The sequence below is a fragment of the Malania oleifera genome, chromosome 6 (genome assembly GCF_029873635.1).
Source record: "Malania oleifera isolate guangnan ecotype guangnan chromosome 6, ASM2987363v1, whole genome shotgun sequence".
In the NCBI taxonomy this organism is placed as follows: Eukaryota; Viridiplantae; Streptophyta; class Magnoliopsida; order Santalales; family Ximeniaceae; genus Malania; species Malania oleifera.
In genome coordinates, this window is record NC_080422.1 from 98,302,059 (window position 1) to 98,321,025 (window position 18,967).

At 32.9% G+C, this 18,967-nt stretch overlaps 1 protein-coding gene across 1 annotated transcript; it reads left to right on the plus strand.

Moving 5' to 3' along the window:
- Positions 1-10,882: 10,882 nt before the first annotated feature.
- LOC131157665 (uncharacterized) lies at positions 10,883-18,585 on the plus strand. The gene is made up of 2 exons (XM_058111983.1): positions 10,883-11,628; positions 18,252-18,585. Exon 1 carries the CDS (start codon positions 11,150-11,152, stop codon positions 11,606-11,608), a length of 459 nt encoding a protein of 152 aa, XP_057967966.1. The 5' UTR covers positions 10,883-11,149; the 3' UTR covers positions 11,609-11,628; positions 18,252-18,585.
- Positions 18,586-18,967: the final 382 nt, after the last annotated feature.

Genomic DNA, 18,967 nt, shown 5'->3' on the forward strand with positions numbered 1-18,967 from the left:
GAAAACTGTAACCCAAAAATCCCTTATTTTACCCTATAAATTTTTCCAAATAAGCAGTCAAAACATACATACGATCATGGGCGACAAGCTTACCAATCTCAATTTTGAAAATAAACTAATATAAACAGAATCCCCTTACCTTAATTCGAAATCCAACTATGAACTTTACGGTCTCCAAAACTATGAATTGAGACTCCAAAACCTATAAACCACAGTACAATACATGCTTACAATTCATACTACTACACATATTTCGAACAAATAAAAAAAACTGAGCCTTACCTCGATTTTAGCTCGAAACCCGAAACTACTCGAAACGAGATTCCAATCCACTAAAAATGTAAAGAATCCTCCCCTGATCTATGCGGTAACGTTGGATTTACGAATTAGGTGACAAAAGGCGAAGAAACCTAGAGAGAGAGAGTTCTTCAAGTTCTAGGGAGAGACGGAGAGGATATTCTTGAGATAACTTAGTGACTAAGCAAAGGAAAGTGATATTTATAGCCCTTGACTCAGTCGCCCTCGTCGACGAGCCACTGAGGACGCCTCGTCAACAAGATGGTGACCTCGTCGACGAGCCTGAGATTCCTAATTTCCTAAAATCTCTCGGCTTCTCCTCGTCAACGAGCCTCTAAATTTCATCAACGAGAACAGAAAGAACTTCGTTGATGAACCCTGGCCTCGTTGGCAAACTCTGCATAATTTTCCAATTTACCCTTCTTTTACATAATTAATCCATATATCACGATTTGAGTTCTTACACTTGAGGTGTCCTCAAGATCGTCCTCAAGAACATGATTCGCGACATTGCGACTTACACCAAGCACGCGAGGAGGAAGATGGTGAGTGAGGGAGCTCCAGACAATTGGAAGATAGAGAGCACCAGAACGAGAGAGCGCCGGACGACTGAGCGTGAAACGAAGCCGAACGGAGACTGTTGCGCGCCAAACGAAGGTTGTTGCGCGCAGTCAGGAATGGGGGGCAGCGGCGAGGAAGGTTAGGAAAAAGAAATTAGGTTTCGAAGGCTCTGATACCATGTTAAGATTAAAAAATCTTTATTATTCTTTTTTGTGTGTATAAAACTATACAAGGGCCATCCTTTTATAGGTGAAGGAGGTAAACTATAAGGGTAAATTAGGGAGATATGTTAACAATGATATTCTTGTAATTATTTGAAAAATAAAAAATAAAACTATTTTCATTTCATATAAATATTGTGAAATTTTAAAAAATAGCTATTTTTTTTATATTTTAAAAAATAAAAAATAAAAAAAATATTATTTTTCACAACTAAATAAGCCCTTAAAGTAATTGACTAAGAAGGGAAAGTGGTAAATTGAGTTTTTTTGTCACCCCATGAGACGTGAAGAGCACCTTTACCAAGTAAGGAGGATTTTATTAGGTAAAAGAAAAAAAAAAAAGAATCGTAGAAAAAATAGAAATTGTAGAAGAGAGAAGGAAGGCAGAAAAAGAAATAGAGATAAGGTTATAGAGGCAACTAGAGATAAGAAAAAGAAAAATAAAATGGCGTAAGAGTTAAAGTAATAACTAGTTATTTGTCAGATTATGTATATTCCAAAGGATGTCTTCATATGATTAAAATCAAAACTATTTATATTTACCTAAAGTCAACTCTAGGAGTACAGGTATCCATAAATACGTTTACTAATTGACATAAGGCCTTTAGAGTGATCCACAAGAGAAATCCTATAGGGATATATCCTTCCATGTGTCCACAACCTTGCTTTCTAAATGCTAGATATGAGGTAGATGGATCTTACATTCATCAATGTTAGATATACAAGCAGTAGGATCCATTTGTCACATGTTTAGTATCTAGAAAATAGACACACAAGCGATTTAGAGGGACAAGTCTCTTGTATAGTTTCTCCCATCCTTCTTTTAATTACTACTTTCCTTTTAGAGGTTTCCCGCAAATTCCTATTCCCCGTATTTTTGGGGTCAATTATTTGGAAGCTTATACTAAGTTTGTACTACACAAAGGGAGATAGTTCGCACCTCAATCCGTTTCCCCTCCTACCTCCTCTCAAAATCTATATTTGAGACCAATATACAATTTATTTTCCCTTGAATTACCCTTTTGTTCTAGGTGGTCATTGTGTGTACCTTCCATGAATGACCATCTTAAAATTTTCATTTCTAAGGATAGAATGTCATTTTCATGCAAATATTTTTGTTTGGTATAATATGGAATCTTAGCTATTTCAAGATTATATTAGTGACGTGTATAACTAATATAAAAAAAATTATATTTTTAACACAAAAACCTAGTATAAGAATATGTTTTTAATTAAATCCATCTTCTAAAATTTCTAACAATTGGAAATTTAAAAAATTAAACATTTAAATAGTCAATTAATCGAAATAATCAAGGACAATATAGTTGTCTAAATATTCATCAGTATGTTAAATTATTATAACACAATACCGATATTATTATTATTTTTGAATAATATACTATTTTAAATATAATAATAGAGTTATAGGGGCATTATTCTAACCAACCAAAATAGTCAGGACAATTTGATCCAAAAAGTAAAATTTTCATGGGAATAAAATACCTATTAAACTCCCTCATCGACAAGGGTCGAAATAAGATGTATATATTTTTCGGGAATCCTTTCACTTTTCAAGAGTGTGAACATTTTCGAGAATCCTATAAGATGTTGCGACTTTGTGAACCAAATGTTCTCTTGGAATCGTTTAATTATGGAAAATACTTTTTATTTTTCACTTTAGTTTTTAAAAGAATTGCAAAAACAGTTAATTTTTCAGTTTTACAACATACGTATAAAAATAATGAAAAACAATGGCTTTATGTTTAGTTGTGGAAGATATTTTTTTTTTCATTTTTTTATAATTAGATTTCAAAATAATTACAAAAGATAACTCGTTATTTAATTTTCCAAAAATTATACATATAAGGTTGTGTTTGAAGCAAAAATTTTAGGGTTTACATTTGGATTTGTGGATTTAGATGAAACTTCATATAATTAATCCAAATCGATATAATTTCTGTTTAAAAAATTCGAATTCCAAATTCTTAAGCAAAAGATACGAAATCAAAAGCTTAGAAAACAATATTTTCCTATATAATTATTTTTAAAAGTTAGAAGACATTATGACATCTTTGTAATTATTTAAAAAGTTAAAAATATAAATTAAAACTATTTCTAAATGCAAATGATTGCAAAATTTTTATCTTTTTCATTTTTTTATACAAATGTTATAAAACTGAAAAGCTAATTTTTTTAGTAATTCTTTGAAAGCTAAAATTAGAAAATAAGAACTATTCCGCACGACTAAATGAGCCCTAAAAAAGTTTCAGCTCTATTTATTGTACAAATGTATTTTCAATCACTAATTTTCCAAATAATTATAGAAATAACATGTTGTTTCCCATTTTGTAAATTTATATAAGAAAGTTGAAATTCTCATAAGTTGTATTTTAAATTATAATAATTTAAAATTTTTGAAATAGAAAATGAAAATTATTTCTTGCAACTAAACGAATCCTTATTTTTATTTATTTATTTTTTAAATAACTGTCAAATTCTTAAAGTGCAATTGGAGAATGTGCTAATAAATTTCATTCCTAAAGTATAGGAATGATAAATTTATTGATGTAGGAATTATAATTATTTGAGTAAATAAATATCTTTTTATTTTTTTTTATTGTTGTCATAAATTTCTATTTAATCCCATGAATGTTTTGGGACATAGATTTTGATTTTAATTAAATAATAATAATAATATAAAATTTTATTAATTTTCTTTTGAATTTATATAAATTTAGTTCGATCATTCAAATTTATTCCCACAAACAAAATACCAACCTAACTATTTAAATTGAAATAGTGTTATGCACCTAATTTTGTAGGTATTGGTTCAGGATCTCAAATAGTTATTATTATTATTATTATTATTATTATTATTATTATTATTATTATTATTATCTATGTTTTCAAAGCCTTTTTCGACGGATTATTTTTCTTTTTCGCACGTGTATAAACTTTTCAAAGAGAGGTCCTTAGAGACTCAATTTTGTTGATATATTGAGTGAATTTTTTTTTTTTTTGGTAAGGTTCGAGTCAATTTGAAAATAAAATGAAAAAATTTCTCGTTTATAATTCAATTAACATGACAACTCCCCACTATACAAAAAGCTAATTGAAATACCCCCACGGGCATGGAGCAGTGAAAAGGCGTTAGCACATAAAAATGAGCATTGGGGGTTCAATTCCAGTTAGATACACTTACGAAACCAACGAAACCTGTGGATGGTGAGAATTTACTTTGTGAGCCAGCGGAGACCGTGGATGGTGAGAGTTCGCTCTGTGAGCCAGTGGGGATCGTGGATGGTAATGGAGATGTGTCCCGAGGGTCGGGTTAGCCGAACGTCCAACTAATGTACGGAAGTCGTATCCGCATTCCGGACTTTACCTAATCAGCGAGACCTAAGGGGAGGATGCTGATCCGTAGGTTTGGTGCCGAACCAGGGGGTCCAAAGGGCTTGTTGGTGGCTGGTATTCCTATGTAATAAAAAAAAAAAAACTAATTGAAATTAAGAATCAAATTATGTTAAGATGTGCCAATCACCTAGATGCAGTGCTTCAACTTTTTGAGGAATGGGACCTCGACCACACTAACTCTTCCATTTGTTATAACTTCTAGAGAGCTAAAGGAACTATGGTACCTTGGTCCAAGGAGGTATGGAAGAGTGGAAGTACTCCTAAACATGTTTTCACTCTTTTACTGGGAATTAAAAGGAAACTACCTACATGTGATAGACTTATTGGTTTTGAAGGAGATCTGTATTGTACCTTTTGCTGTCAGGAACATGAATCCATTGATCATATATTTTTTAATTGTAGATTCTCCTCTCAAGTTTGGAACACAATAAGAAGTTGGCTGAGGCTCAACGGGGCTATGACAACACTAAGAGCTGCAGTGAAATGGCTACGAAAGGAGGTCAGGGGCACTGGGATACATTCGGTAGGCAAGAGAGTTGGCTTGACCTCTATTGTTTATCTCATATGGAATGCCAAAAATAGAAAAAGATTTGAAGGAAAATCCATATCCCCAAAGGAGCTGATAGTGACCATCCAGAAATATATATACACAGTGATCTATGACAGATTTGGACTACACACAATTGGAGGAGTATAATCTCAATTTGGATCTTGTTGTAAGAGTTTTGGATTGTTATAATTGGCCAAAAGGCCCCTAGATTGCCCAGGTTCTTTTGTGTTTCCGTGTGTTGACTTATTGCTTGCAATTTAGATGGGGCTTATATATTCCCCCTATATCTGGGTATGCCCAGAGTGTCATATAAATACTTATTTTGATCAATACATTTACCCTTATGATAAAAAAAAAAAAAAAATGATACATTATGAGTATCAATCACAATTATTGGAATTATAGACATCTTATTCCTAGTGAAATTGTTTGGTATCACCGTCAGAAATTATGAAAACAAAATCGGAGATAAAAACTAAAATCTAGAAACATAAATGGAAAATTGAAAACCAGTAATTTATTTGCTTAGTATTATAAAATTAAAATAAGTTAAAAAAGGAGAAACGCCAACTCCCAGTCCATCTTCAATCCTGGGCACACAAAAGCCCAAATTTGAATTAGCTCTGCCCAATGAAATTTAAACCGACCCAAATATTTTAGCTCAACCCCTCTCCTTTAATTAAGCCACCTGCGGCAGCCCATACTGGCAGCAGCCAGTACCCATTGCCTGCGGCAACTACCCTACCCCTACTGCCTATGGTAGTTAGATGGTTGCATCCACTCCTAACCCAAAATCCCTAAAATAGAGGGAATTGACAAATTGAAAAGAAGGAATTACCATAAATGAGGGATTCACTTTCTATTTTTGGTTTGTAAGTGGATAGGCAACAACAATAACAAGTCTTAAATTCCGATGGAGTTGGCTACATAAATCATTTTTCGCTAATTTACCTGATCAAGAATGTCCGCCTCTATTAGATTAGTGACTATTAAATCCTTTCCCATTACTCCGTTCCAAGTTATTTTAGATCCACTTCTATCATTTTTCATGTCAAACACAATAACTAATTCACTCTTTTTCATGTACTAAATTAATCACATTGAGTGAGATTAGTTACTGTGGGGGCAATACAAGAGGTAGAGGTAGTCTTAAAATAACTTAGAAGGAGATAGTGAGTAAGAGTTTAATAGTTATGAATTTGACAAATAAATGGTCCATTATCGCATAGATTGATGAAAAAAAATTCATATAGCCGACCGTACCTAGTGGAACCTAAGACTTAGTTTTGTTGTATGTATTTTGAAAATTAAGGGACCATTTGGTGGTGTTCTAAATTATGAAAACAAAAATAAAAATAAAAACAAAAAAAAAATAGAAATTAAAACTTTAAAACCAGCAACCTACTTAGTTAATATTTGTAAAACTAAAACAAATTAAAATTTTGATCAAACAATTACTAACTTTTGTTTTTGAGTCAAATAACAATTGCAAATTATGATTAAAATAACAAATTTTATATAATTAAAATATTATAATTATTACAATTAATTATTATATTTCAAAACCCATTTATATTAACAATCTTATTCTATATGATAATTGAAAAATAATAAAAATAGTTTGTAAATTGATTTTATTATTTTTTATTTCTTTTGAGTTTTTGTAGATTTTATTTTATTTTGACTATGTTTTAAATTTACACAATCATTTTATTTAAATTTTAATTAAAAGTATGAATAAAATGAATGATTTAATATAATGAAGTTAATTCTGGATAATAAAATATTTTGATAATAGGTTGTCAAAATAAATGATACAAACAAAAAAGTAACTTTTAAAATTAGGAAATTATTGAAATGACTGTTAAAAGGTTAGCACCCTTTACACGATCACATGACGCATACTCGAATCTAATTTTGAAAATTAGAATTCTATTGAAATACCTATGCAACACTAAAACTTAATTTTAAAATTTTAGTTTTTATTATGTTTTTCCTACATGCGCCATGCATAAATCGAGATTCCATTACTCGGATTTACAATCGAGTTCTCATTACTTGATTTCAATTTTATATTTAAATTTTTTAACATATTTTTATATTTCTAATTAACAGGTTAATCAATATTTATTTTAATTAATATTTTTTAATTGTCATCTTAGTATTTTTAATTGTCATTTTAATATTTTTATATTAATTTTTAATTATTTTCTAATTAAAAGTTAATCAATTTGAAATTTAAAATTTAATTATTAAAAAATATTTGTATTACATTTTATATATTTTCTAACTAAGATAATTAATACTTATGTAATTTAAAATTTTTACTTTTACAGGAAGGGCAATATGTTTACAAATTTATATAAATAATTTTAAAATTCACTAACTAATTTTCAATAAATTAAAAAATTATTTCACTGACTCTATGGTTTTATTAAATAGAGGAAAGCATAATAGATGATGTCGCTAATAATTAATTAATTTCAAAAATATTTTAAAATCACACCTAAATCACTAATATATAGAAACCAAACTAAATTATATTTTCCTCTAATTTGAAATAATCGTTATTGTAAAAATTTATAATCACAATAAAAATAATAATTTCACTAAGCCAAATAATTTATGTAAATAATTTTCATAATCTCATACTAATCTTCAATAAATTAAATAATTTTTGAACTCACTCAATAACTTAAAAAATGATATCACTAATGCATTAATTGAGTTAAATAATTTTCCACAAACTAAACTATCTTATGTTGTCAAATAATTCCACAATTAAACAAGCCAAATATTTTTTATAAAATAATTTCACCTAACTCAAGATGTCTTCCAAAAATCAAAGTGAACCAAATGGAAAATTCTTAACAAATAACACAAAATAACATAACTTTTTATAAAATATTTATTTCTAGTTAAACAACATTCCACACGATTGAAAATAAAATTTAATGTAACATACAATGACAAAATTGTAAAATAAATAATTAAATTGAAGTCGGGAAATAATTTGAAACAAATAAAACCTAACATCACTAAACATAAATCTTCAAAGTACTTTTTGAAATCAAATATAAATCGGCGAAATCACCCTCAAGTACCTTTCAATAACAATCAACCAACAAATCTTCAACTCACAATTTCAGACAGCAAATAATATTTTAATAAAACTTGACCAATAAAATATAAAGATAAAGGTGTGATGTCCTCAAAATTCTATCCATTATATATATATATATGTGTGTGTGTGTGTGTGTGTGTGTGTGTGTGTGTGTGTCTACATCCATACCTAAACAACGGGAACATAAATCATACAACCATTCACATATATACTATACAATACCAAAATCTAGTGTATATTAACCATAGCCATACAAAACTAACCCCTCCATCATCATCTACCTCAAAAATACAAAACTCTGTCAAAAACTCACCCTATACCTAGGGTAATCAAAATCCTTTCTATCTGCTCGCCCAGCTGGCTTACCTAAAAAATGTTAAAGTCATGGGGTGAGTCGACGCTCAGTATGTGGAAATATGTTATTACTAATGTGTGACAACTAAGTTAAGAATACTTTTAAATAATAACTGAACTGTAATGCAATAAATAATCTGTAAAGCATATCTTTCTTTCTCAGTTTAAAATATACTGTATTGTCTGTATTTTCTACTTTTCATACTGATAATATCATACTATACTCATCATATACTGTAAAACTGTATACATATACATAATTGTGCTTTATCCTTGGGACTCTGTACGTCATGATTTGACCCCTTATGACAGGGTTGTGCGGCTTGTAGGTGGGACTTAATCTGGTCGGCCCTCCAGATAAGTCAATATACTCTACACTACCTCAGTCCGGCCAAACTGCATCCACTCCTAGGCTCGAGACTGGCTACTACCTCGTCAAATCGGCCCCCTCCACCCAGTGAACTGGGGAGTTGCATACTCTCCGAGCACGGCTAACAATACCCACACACTATCTGAGATATGTGGTTGCACTCTATCTGTATATAGCAACGGTACTGTGCTCTGTAATCTATATTTGTACTGTATCTGTTTGTAATCTTTCCATAGGGATCTGATACTATATACATATATCTATTCTTTTATTATTTTCATCATGTTTCCAAATTACCATAACGCTATCTTTCTGTACTATAAATATTGTATTCTCTGTATACTATATTTGTAGCATCTTGATGCTACCTCTGTATATATGTTTGTACCTCTGTCTATATACTCTGTATGTTATGATAATAGGAAACATGACATACTATAACTTTGTATATACTGTTCTGTATAAAACTATAATATATATACTGATCTTAGTAAAACTGTATACATGTATATGTATATATATATATATATATGTTTCATAAAACTATTCGTATAGAAGTTGTATATGCATGTAAATTTTTCTGTATAATCTCTGTGAATATGTATCCATATCTGTACATTCTGTATAACTCCATATACTGGGAAAAAACTATATAAACTGTATATACTGTCTATATTTGTGTATTTAGCATAGTATGATACATTATAAAAACTATATAAATTTTTTCATCACATGAAAATCTACTCAGACCACACAAGCATTTAAACTCATATTCTGTAAATACTGTATAATAAACTGGTATAAATATGTGTCTATGAAATCTCTTATAGCATTATGAAAACTCCTAACATAGCATATTTCTCTTACCTTAACTCTCAAAAACTCATATAAAATTCTGACTCTATACCCGCAGGGTTCCTAGCTCAACATTCTGGAAACAAAATCCTCCAGAAATAAATATCAGTATTTTCTTACCTACAACATTTCTTATAATTGAGGGAAAGACAAATACTGAATAAAATGTCTTACTCTGAGATTGGGACGAAATCCAAACCAACTTTCCCAACGATAAGTTCCGGTAAACTTGCGAAGAACTTTGCCAGGAGCGTCGTGGTAGCCTCAGATCTTCGATCCAGTGAGAAACATGCCCGAAAACGAAGAGAGAAGTGAGAAAGGGACGTAAAGAGAGAGAGAGAGGAAAGAGAAAGGAATTCGGAAATGAGATAAAAATTCGAGTTTTCACCATTTATAGGGTCAGATTCATCGACGAGACATGTCACCTCGTTGACGAGTTCTTCAATAATTTCGTCGACGAACTTCCACCCTCGTCAACGATTTTCAGGCTGTACCAAAACCTCTCTCAGTATTTTATCGTCGACAAAGCTCGCTCTCGTCAAAGAAGCCTTGATAATTTATTGGGATATTTTCTCAAAATACGATATCGTCGATGAAGTCGACTCCCTCCTTCTACTATTGTTTACATTTCTCTCCCTCTTATTATTATTATTTTTCAGGTTGTTACAAAATGTATATTTTGAAATATCTCAATCTTCCTTAAAATATGTGATTTCTTTAGAATATTTTTCAACAATCATTGACATTTTTGAACAAATCGTTGGTAGAGAGAAGATGAGAGGCAGAAGAGAGGAGAAAAGCCGTGAAATATTGAAAGAGTAATGAAAAACCTATTGTTCAAAATTAGGTTTTAGGATGACAAGACTATGCTTTGACATATAAGGATTAAAGCGAAAAATAATTATAAAAAGTTTAATTTAACTATTTTTTCGTATTTGAAAAGACGTTAAATTTGAATTTGGATTAATATAGAATTATATTAAGACTTTTTAAAATTCATCCTAATTTAAATGTAAATTTAAAATCTAAAATTCACACTCCTAAATATAATATTAATATATTTTCTTACCATATATTTATATATTTTTTAATACAAGAATATTAATTTTAGGGAAAAAAATTCCTTCGACTTCTGCATCCTCTGCTTTGGAGGACTCTTCCGATATTTCCTGACGATTTCGTTGCGATTCCTCTTTTCGCGGTACGTCTTTTACTATTCCACGCGTCACCAACAGAGCCAGCCTCGTCGTCTTGCTGAACTGCACCGGTGTCGCGACGTTCGAGTGGGGAACTATCAAAACGATGACGTTTTAACTTCAAAATGTTTAGCTGCCACTAACTGCAGCTAAACAAGGCACGAGACCCTCGCTGGGTCAAAGTCTTCTGCCTTCGATTGAAACGCCATGGCAAAAACTCTCTTCTTCATCTCTCTCCTCATTCTCCTCTTCTCCCACTCTTATGGTAACCCTAATTCGAGCCTTGAATTATCTCCTTCGGCCCACGTGGAGCTCAACAGGTACGGCTTTCCGATCGGTCTTCTCCCCACGAACGTCTTGGGCTACAGTCTAAACGATACCTCCGGCGCCTTCTCCGTTAACCTCGACAGTGCTTGCAAGATCTTGCTCCCTCCCGACAACTACCTCGCCACCTATTCGAAGACGGTGAGAGGGAAGATCGTCGCCGGCCGCATCGCCGAGCTCGACGGCATTCGCGTCAGGGCTTTCTTCAAGTGGTGGTCCATCACCGGTATTCGCTCTAGCGGTGATAACTTGGTGTTTGAGGTTGGGATGGTCACGGCAAAGTTCCCGGCCAAGAATTTCAACGAGAGTCCTGGGTGCGACGGTCAGCGCTCTGCCTCTTAAGTTTTTAAAGAGTTTGGCAGGTTTGATTCCTTCAATAATTCATTTTTTTTTATAAATTTTATGGCTGATTTCAAGTTTAACTATTAAGGTTTGAATTTACTAAAATTGCTGGAAATGAAATAGGAATATTAAATTGTGGGTCTTTTTGTGTTCGAATTATCTGTGGACTGGGATATGATAATCCAGAGGCTCGATTCAATTGAACCTAATGATATGATAACACTGTTGTTCGGCTCAGCTGGAATTGCAAGAAATTTCATAGCTTGAAATTGGGTTAAATTTATGTCTTTACTGAATGTACCTACAAGAAGGAAGTTTGATTCAATGCGGAAGAAAGAATTGGAGTTAATTCCTCCATTCCAATTCCGAGCGTTTGGTGCATGTTGAGAATTGAAATAGTGTTATGGGACCCATGATTTTGAGTGGAAACGATTTCCTTTCACTACATTGATTTCATAGGGGTGGGATTGTGGAAATCACATAAAGGGATGAGAGGAATTTAATAATTTTATAAGGACACTTTTCGCCTTTCTGATAGTATTTTACATAAATGTCCTTCTCTAACTATGATAAGATATTATTATGATGTATTATATTAAGATTAAATACTCTTTATATATGAGCAGTTAAGCACACATTTTAGCAATAAATCCTTGCTAACTAAGAAATGAGAGGACTGTTTAGTCATCATTTTTTCTTCAACATATTTGGGGGAAAAGAAACCTCCAAATTTATGTAACCATTGATTAAAAATTTTCTAAACATGGACATATCCATATTTTGATACACTACTATTAACTGATCCACATTATGCACTCCTGACTGTTATGGTGGCTTGATTCTATCTTGTCCTAAGATATTTTGCAACTAATTTGGGGCTGCTGAGCACACACACCGGCTGGTATTGTTATAATGCATCTATAAGAATGAAATAGTTTGATCTAATTAGTTTGTACATGAACCCCAAATTAATTGCAAAAATTCATTATAATTCTTCTGTAATGAGAATGATTCTGATTCATATTTCTTTGACTCGGCCGTTCCATTGTATGATATGTGTTGCCTCATTGTACTGAGTCTCTTTATATATTTTCTTGTCTGATTTTCACTGGCAATATACATATTGTCAGATTACAAACCTGATTGGCTGATTGGTGATATTAATTATTATGTGCTTGTGAGTGCTATCATGCTTGGATGTGGGCTGGTCAAGTTTAGACTATTCTTCCTGTATTTTTTTTACCTCTAAAAGTTATAGGGTACTTTTATTGCTTTGTTGAATATCACAGTAATTCAACCTTTTGGAAAAAAAAAAAAAAGTTGTTGTGCTTTTACTGCTTTTAAAAGAAATCTCAATTATGATGATGTGGACTTTCTCTAATTCAGGTTTCATGTGTTATTGTGGCATCATTGTTGTCTTCAAGTTTGTATTTTATCTTGGTGGTTATTTTCTGGTTTTAGTTGCTGTTAATAATGTATTTCCTGTAATTTAAAAAAAAAAAAAAAAAAACTTACAAGGAACAGTAGTGCAACATAGGGTTTCAATGTCTCATTATGCTACATTATTGCATTTTCTGTGCAAGTGGGACCCATTTTTGCCTGCAGTTTGTGTAACTAGGACCCACATTATTGTGTAAATAGGTTCCACTTGCATGAAAAATGCCAATGCGGCACAACAGAATTCATGATTTGTGAACCCAATGTGGAACTCCATTTTTTTTTTTTCTTTCTTTTCCTCTACACCTGTTATATCTTTGCTGGAGGACTCAGACATATTAAAAATAAGATAAATTTACTAATGGATTCCTCTTCAATCTCTCCCTCTGGTTGCATAATAGATCCAAGTTGTTGAAATATACTAGTGCTATTAATTTCTTGATCTTATCTCCATTATTCCCCCTTATGTGGCTGAAGTTACATTTCAAATATTACATTTTATTTTTTTCTTATCCTAAAGCCTCTAGACTCTAAAATTGTTTTTCGTAGTTCTAACTTATTTTCTACTCCACTCCTACTTTCATCAATTAGAACAATATCATCTGCAAACAACATATACCATGAGATCTTGTTTTGGATATTCTTAGCAAGTTCATCGATCACTAAAACGAAAAGATAAAATCTCAATGTAGAACCTTGATGTACCCCTGTTGTGATTGAAAATATTTTAGACTCCTTCAATCCTAACAATTAGAGAGCTCATCCTCAAAACCTAGATATCAAAGAGAGAGAGTTAAGAGAATCTTATATTGATTTTGGAACTGTCCACAAAGGCGATGTTGGACTGGACGCATACCAACACTCCCCCTCGAGCCCATGGGGGGGAAATGAGGTAAGGAGAGCTCATGGGAGGAAATGAGGCAAGGAGAAGTCCAATCCACGGGGGAGCCAAGCAATCCAAGGCCCAGCTCTGATACCAAGTTAGAGAGTTCATCCTCAAAACCTAGGTATCAAGGAGAGAGAGATAAGAGGATCTTATAGTGGTTTTGGAACTACCTACAGAGGTGATGTGGGGCTGGACACACACCAACACTAACATTGGTCATTATTGTATCACGCATATCCTTATAACATCAGTATATTTACTGTTTACACCTTTTTTGTTCAAAACATACCAAAGGGCTTCCTTAGGTACTCTATCATAGGCTTTATCTAGGTCAATAAAACTATATGCAAGTCTCTCTTCTTTTCCTTAAATTTTTCTGTAAACCTTCTTAGAAGATGAATAGCTTATGTTGTCGACTTCTCAAGTATGGAACCGAATTGATTCTCTGATATCCTTGTTTCTAATCTTATTCTTTGTTCAATTACCCTTTTCCATAGTTTAATCTTATGACTCATAAGCTTGATTCCGCAGTATTTATTAAATTTTTGAATATCAACTTTGCTTTTGTATAAAGGTATTAACATGTTATTCCTCAATCCCTCTGACAATTTATTTAGTTTTTATATAGTGCTAAGTAGGTTTATTAACCAAATACTTCCACTATCACCTCAACATTTTCAAACTTCAATTGGGATGTTATCTAGTACTATAGATTTTCCAGTTTTTATATTTTTAAGTGCCATCTTTATTCATCAACTTAAAATTTTGTGGATAAATCTCATATTTTTAGTTTTTTCCTCATTTATCAAATCTAAGTCCAAACTTTCAATTTGGTTTATCTACACCACCTCTCTTTTATGTCTTCTTCTTTAATTAGGAAATTATCATTCTCATTCTCTATACATTTAAATTACCTAAATCTTTGTACTTTCTTATTCTAGCCCTAGCAAGTTTATATATGTCCCTTTTTCCTTCTTTTGTATCTAGTGTAGTACATAAATTATCATAAGCACTATGTTATAGCTTCATTAATGACCTATTTTTTGCATATTTCTTGCCTCTTTATCCTTTTCAAGATTTTCTATATTTCTATAATTTTGTCATGTTTTATACCAAATTCTTTATATCTTTACAACTTGGACATCTTGATCCCACCACCAACTTTCTTTACTGCCCAAGAATGTTCCATTAGATTCACCTCAAATCTCTTTTGCTATCTTTCTAATAGATTTAGTCATCTATTTTAAAACCAGTTTGTATCTCCCTTATCCCCCATTGTTCAATTCCTATCTTTGATCATTTTATCTTTAAATTTTACTATATTTTCTCCCTTCAAGCTCCACCACCTAGTCCTCTTGCAATGATTTATTTTGTTTTTTTCTCTACCACTTTTTGGTACATAAATCAGTGTTAGAACTCTATCTTTGTTTAGTCAAACTTTCACCTAAGATGACTTTACAGTCCAGTCCCTACATGATAAATGATCCCCTCTCCTAATTGAGAAAAAATCAAGTTGACTTTTATTTTGTCCAAACTTGAAAATTATTAAATGTTCTTCTCTTTTTTTAAAGCATGTATTAAATACAACCAAATTGTAAGAACAAAATCTAAAATGTATCACGAACTCATTTTTATCTCCATATCTATGGCCCCCATTTATCCTCTTATAGCCTTTATTGTCGTTTTCAATGTGTCAATTCAAATGAAACTCCTATGAATGTATTCTCAAACCCTGATCCTTTGTATAACACTAACCATATCCTCCTAAAACTGTTTGTTGAGGTTTTTTGCTAATCCTAGTTGGGAAGCTTATGAACTAAAGACATTTATTATCTCTAAGACTAGAACTATCTTTATGTTATAATCTTATCCCCAATTCTTTTGACTTCCATCACATTATCTTTTGCGTCTTTATCTCTAATAATTCCCAACCATCATACCGAAGTCTAAATCCTGAATTTTCAATTTCTCTTTCTTCCCTACCCACTTAGTCTCTTGAAGACAAATAACGTTAAATTTTTTTTCCCCTTATCATTGTTTCCACTATCTCCATACTTTTGCCCATATGACTCCATATATTCCAAGTTGCTAGTCTAATGTTAGTTTCTTGTACTAACTTCTTAACCTTCTCCTGTCTAGAACGCCCCTACCTAGCCCATCCTCGTCCATTTTTTGCTACACATAGGTGATATAAGTGCAATTCATCGTTAGTAAGGGACACTCCAGTGAATACTTGGTAAGGATTCATACCAAACAGATCTGACAATTTTTACGCTGGTTATCAGTTATCTAACACAATCCTACTCCATCCAAGCTTGGGACTGGAAATTCTTTTGATGCATGCATTTGATAAAATCCCTTTCCAGGCAGGTTCTAAAAACAAGGACCCCTTGTCAACCCAAATTGTGGTATGTACAAATGATCGACATTTCAGCCATCCAATGAGCTGCTTCTTTGGCGCATCTTCTAATATGTTTGAAAATGCAGCTAGTGAACCTTATTTCAAGACACACTGTTTACTCTATAATATGCTGTAGAGCTGACAAATCCTGGTCATAAGCATTCAAAATGCTAGAAGAATCATTATGTTCCTCTGACCGAGATCAAGTGTAAAGAAAGGGACCCTCCTTAACTCATTGCTTCAACATGGTCTGCCTGAGAGATGCCTGATAGTTTTTTAGAGAAATCTCCTGTTAGTTAGCCTGCATGATTCTTACAGTAGTCACTATTCCAGCTATGTTTTCTTTGCATAAAAGTACTCCAACATTTTTCCAAACTCAAAATTTTTTACCTGGTCGTTTCAAAATCCCTGCTTCAATTTTCTTGAGTTTGTATCTTTCTTCTCAAAAGCTCTCGCCCATCTTTTGGATTTTTATTTTTTGTTTGTGACTGAAATCTATGCTCCCAAAAAACACAGGTTCAGGGTTCTGCTGCACACCAGATCACCCATGCCATTGTGGTTATTCAGGTTTCCTTCGCATCTGCATTTTCAAAAACCTCCATGGTGTAGTGCCCAGCATATGCAGCTGCCCTAGGCCTCAGCAACCACACTTTCTTCTGTCACTAGTTCTTAACAGTTGAAAAATTGATCTCTCAGCCACTCTACAACGTGTGGCTACCCCCACAAGAGCAAGGTTCTTTACCTGCCCCACCACCTCTTCGTTACTTGCCAACCATGCCATTATATATACTAACCACCCTTAAATCCCCACTATGGGGAATCCGATCCCCATCACCTATTTATGGAGCAGTAAGATGAATAGGCAGCAGTTGGTCAGGATGCGCTGCTGGCAAGGGGGCATATTCAAACCTGGATCTTCAGGATGAGATAGGAAGTGACCAACCACTAAGCCAAAGACAATGTTATGCTCAATAACCAAGAAAATGATAAATATATACAAAGAATGGTAAATGTGTATCAACAAGAATGTACTAAAACAAAATTTTAATTAAATCCAAGTGTATCAAGCTCTTCTCTCCCTCTCCCTTTCAGTATTTGTTTCTCATATAATAAATAACAGTAAATAATTTAGAAAATAGGGAAAAAACACTAATTTTAAAAATAGGAAAAATAAAAATTTTATCTAGATTGTCGTTAATAATTATTGTTTTAGTTGTTATTAACTATAAATGACTATGACTGACTATGACCAGCATGTTAGAATCTTATCTTAGATCGTTGTGTTTTTGTTATTATAACATACATTCGTATGCATATGGGTGTGGGCGCATACCATAACATGTCACTGGTCGGAGAACCTGTTTGACCCAACAGTCTTACCAACCCAATGGTTTCACACTTCCACTCCATTGCACACTGGTTTTAAAATGATGGTTCTAAAATAGGGTCACCATTAAAGTGCTAATTACTATAAGATATAATAATAAACTAAACTAATCCTTCCAAACTGCCTCATGTATATGAAGAACTTGTCGCCATCCAATTTTGTATGTTTCACACTGCACGCTTCTTTGTATGAGGGCTGCTACAAGACAAGCCAAGGGTGAGAAAGGTGAAGGTGGTGGGGCAGCCGGCGTAAACAGGTAGAGCAAAACAGAGGAAAATGAGAGAATAAGTATGAAGGGGGAATGTCCCAGGGCGAGGCTTATTAGTACCTAATGCATTGCCATGGATAGGCGGATGGAGTTTAAAGGTTGGGTTTTCATTTGTCATTGTCAGATAGGCAGAGAGTGGTCATTTGGTATAAAAAGCATTGTGCGCGCTTTACTTTTCCAGATTCAGATGATAAAAGAGCAGACTGCTAATATGCCCCTTTTTATTGTTCTCTCTCTCTCTCTCTCACTCTGCTCTGGTTGCAGGGCGTCCTCCATTTGGTGCTGCATGTTGCTGCCGCTGTGCAAATTAGACATTTGGTGATGATCCCCGTGCTTCAGCTGTACTATGGAAGCTTAACCCTCTCATAAATCACCCGTACTGCTCTCTCATTTATATTGTGTATATATAAATACACCACTACGCCAGGGTGTTCTTGACAACAGATGTTTTAGTATCTCTTGCTATATAACTGGACATGGTCGTTTATCCCCCCTTCTTCTGCAAGTGCCTCTAAATTATTATTATTATTTGTTAAAACTTGATATACATTATTGACCCACAGCTTAAACACAGCATTGAAGCTGCTTACCATGGGAACCCGAGTTTTAGTTTGGTTGATTGGCTTCACATGTGGGGTTGTCAAAAACTTGACCTGCAACTTAGTACTTTAAGATTTTAGTTAAAAGGGTATTTTTTGACATTATTATTATTATTGTATTGGATGAGTTGTTTTACATATCCATTTTTTGGAATCCTTTTTGTGGGTTCAAACCTTACTGAAGTAGGGAAGAAGTGTAATGCAGGACACAAAAATCAACCATTATTCATCGAACTCAAGAAAATTTTTAATGGGCAAATTTCAACACCTAACAATTGAACCGCATTGAAGGTAGAAATGAACACACAAATCCTTGTCATTTAGACAAGGAGATGGGAAAAAAATGTTTGTCAATTTTTTCTAATCCAATGAACATTAGAC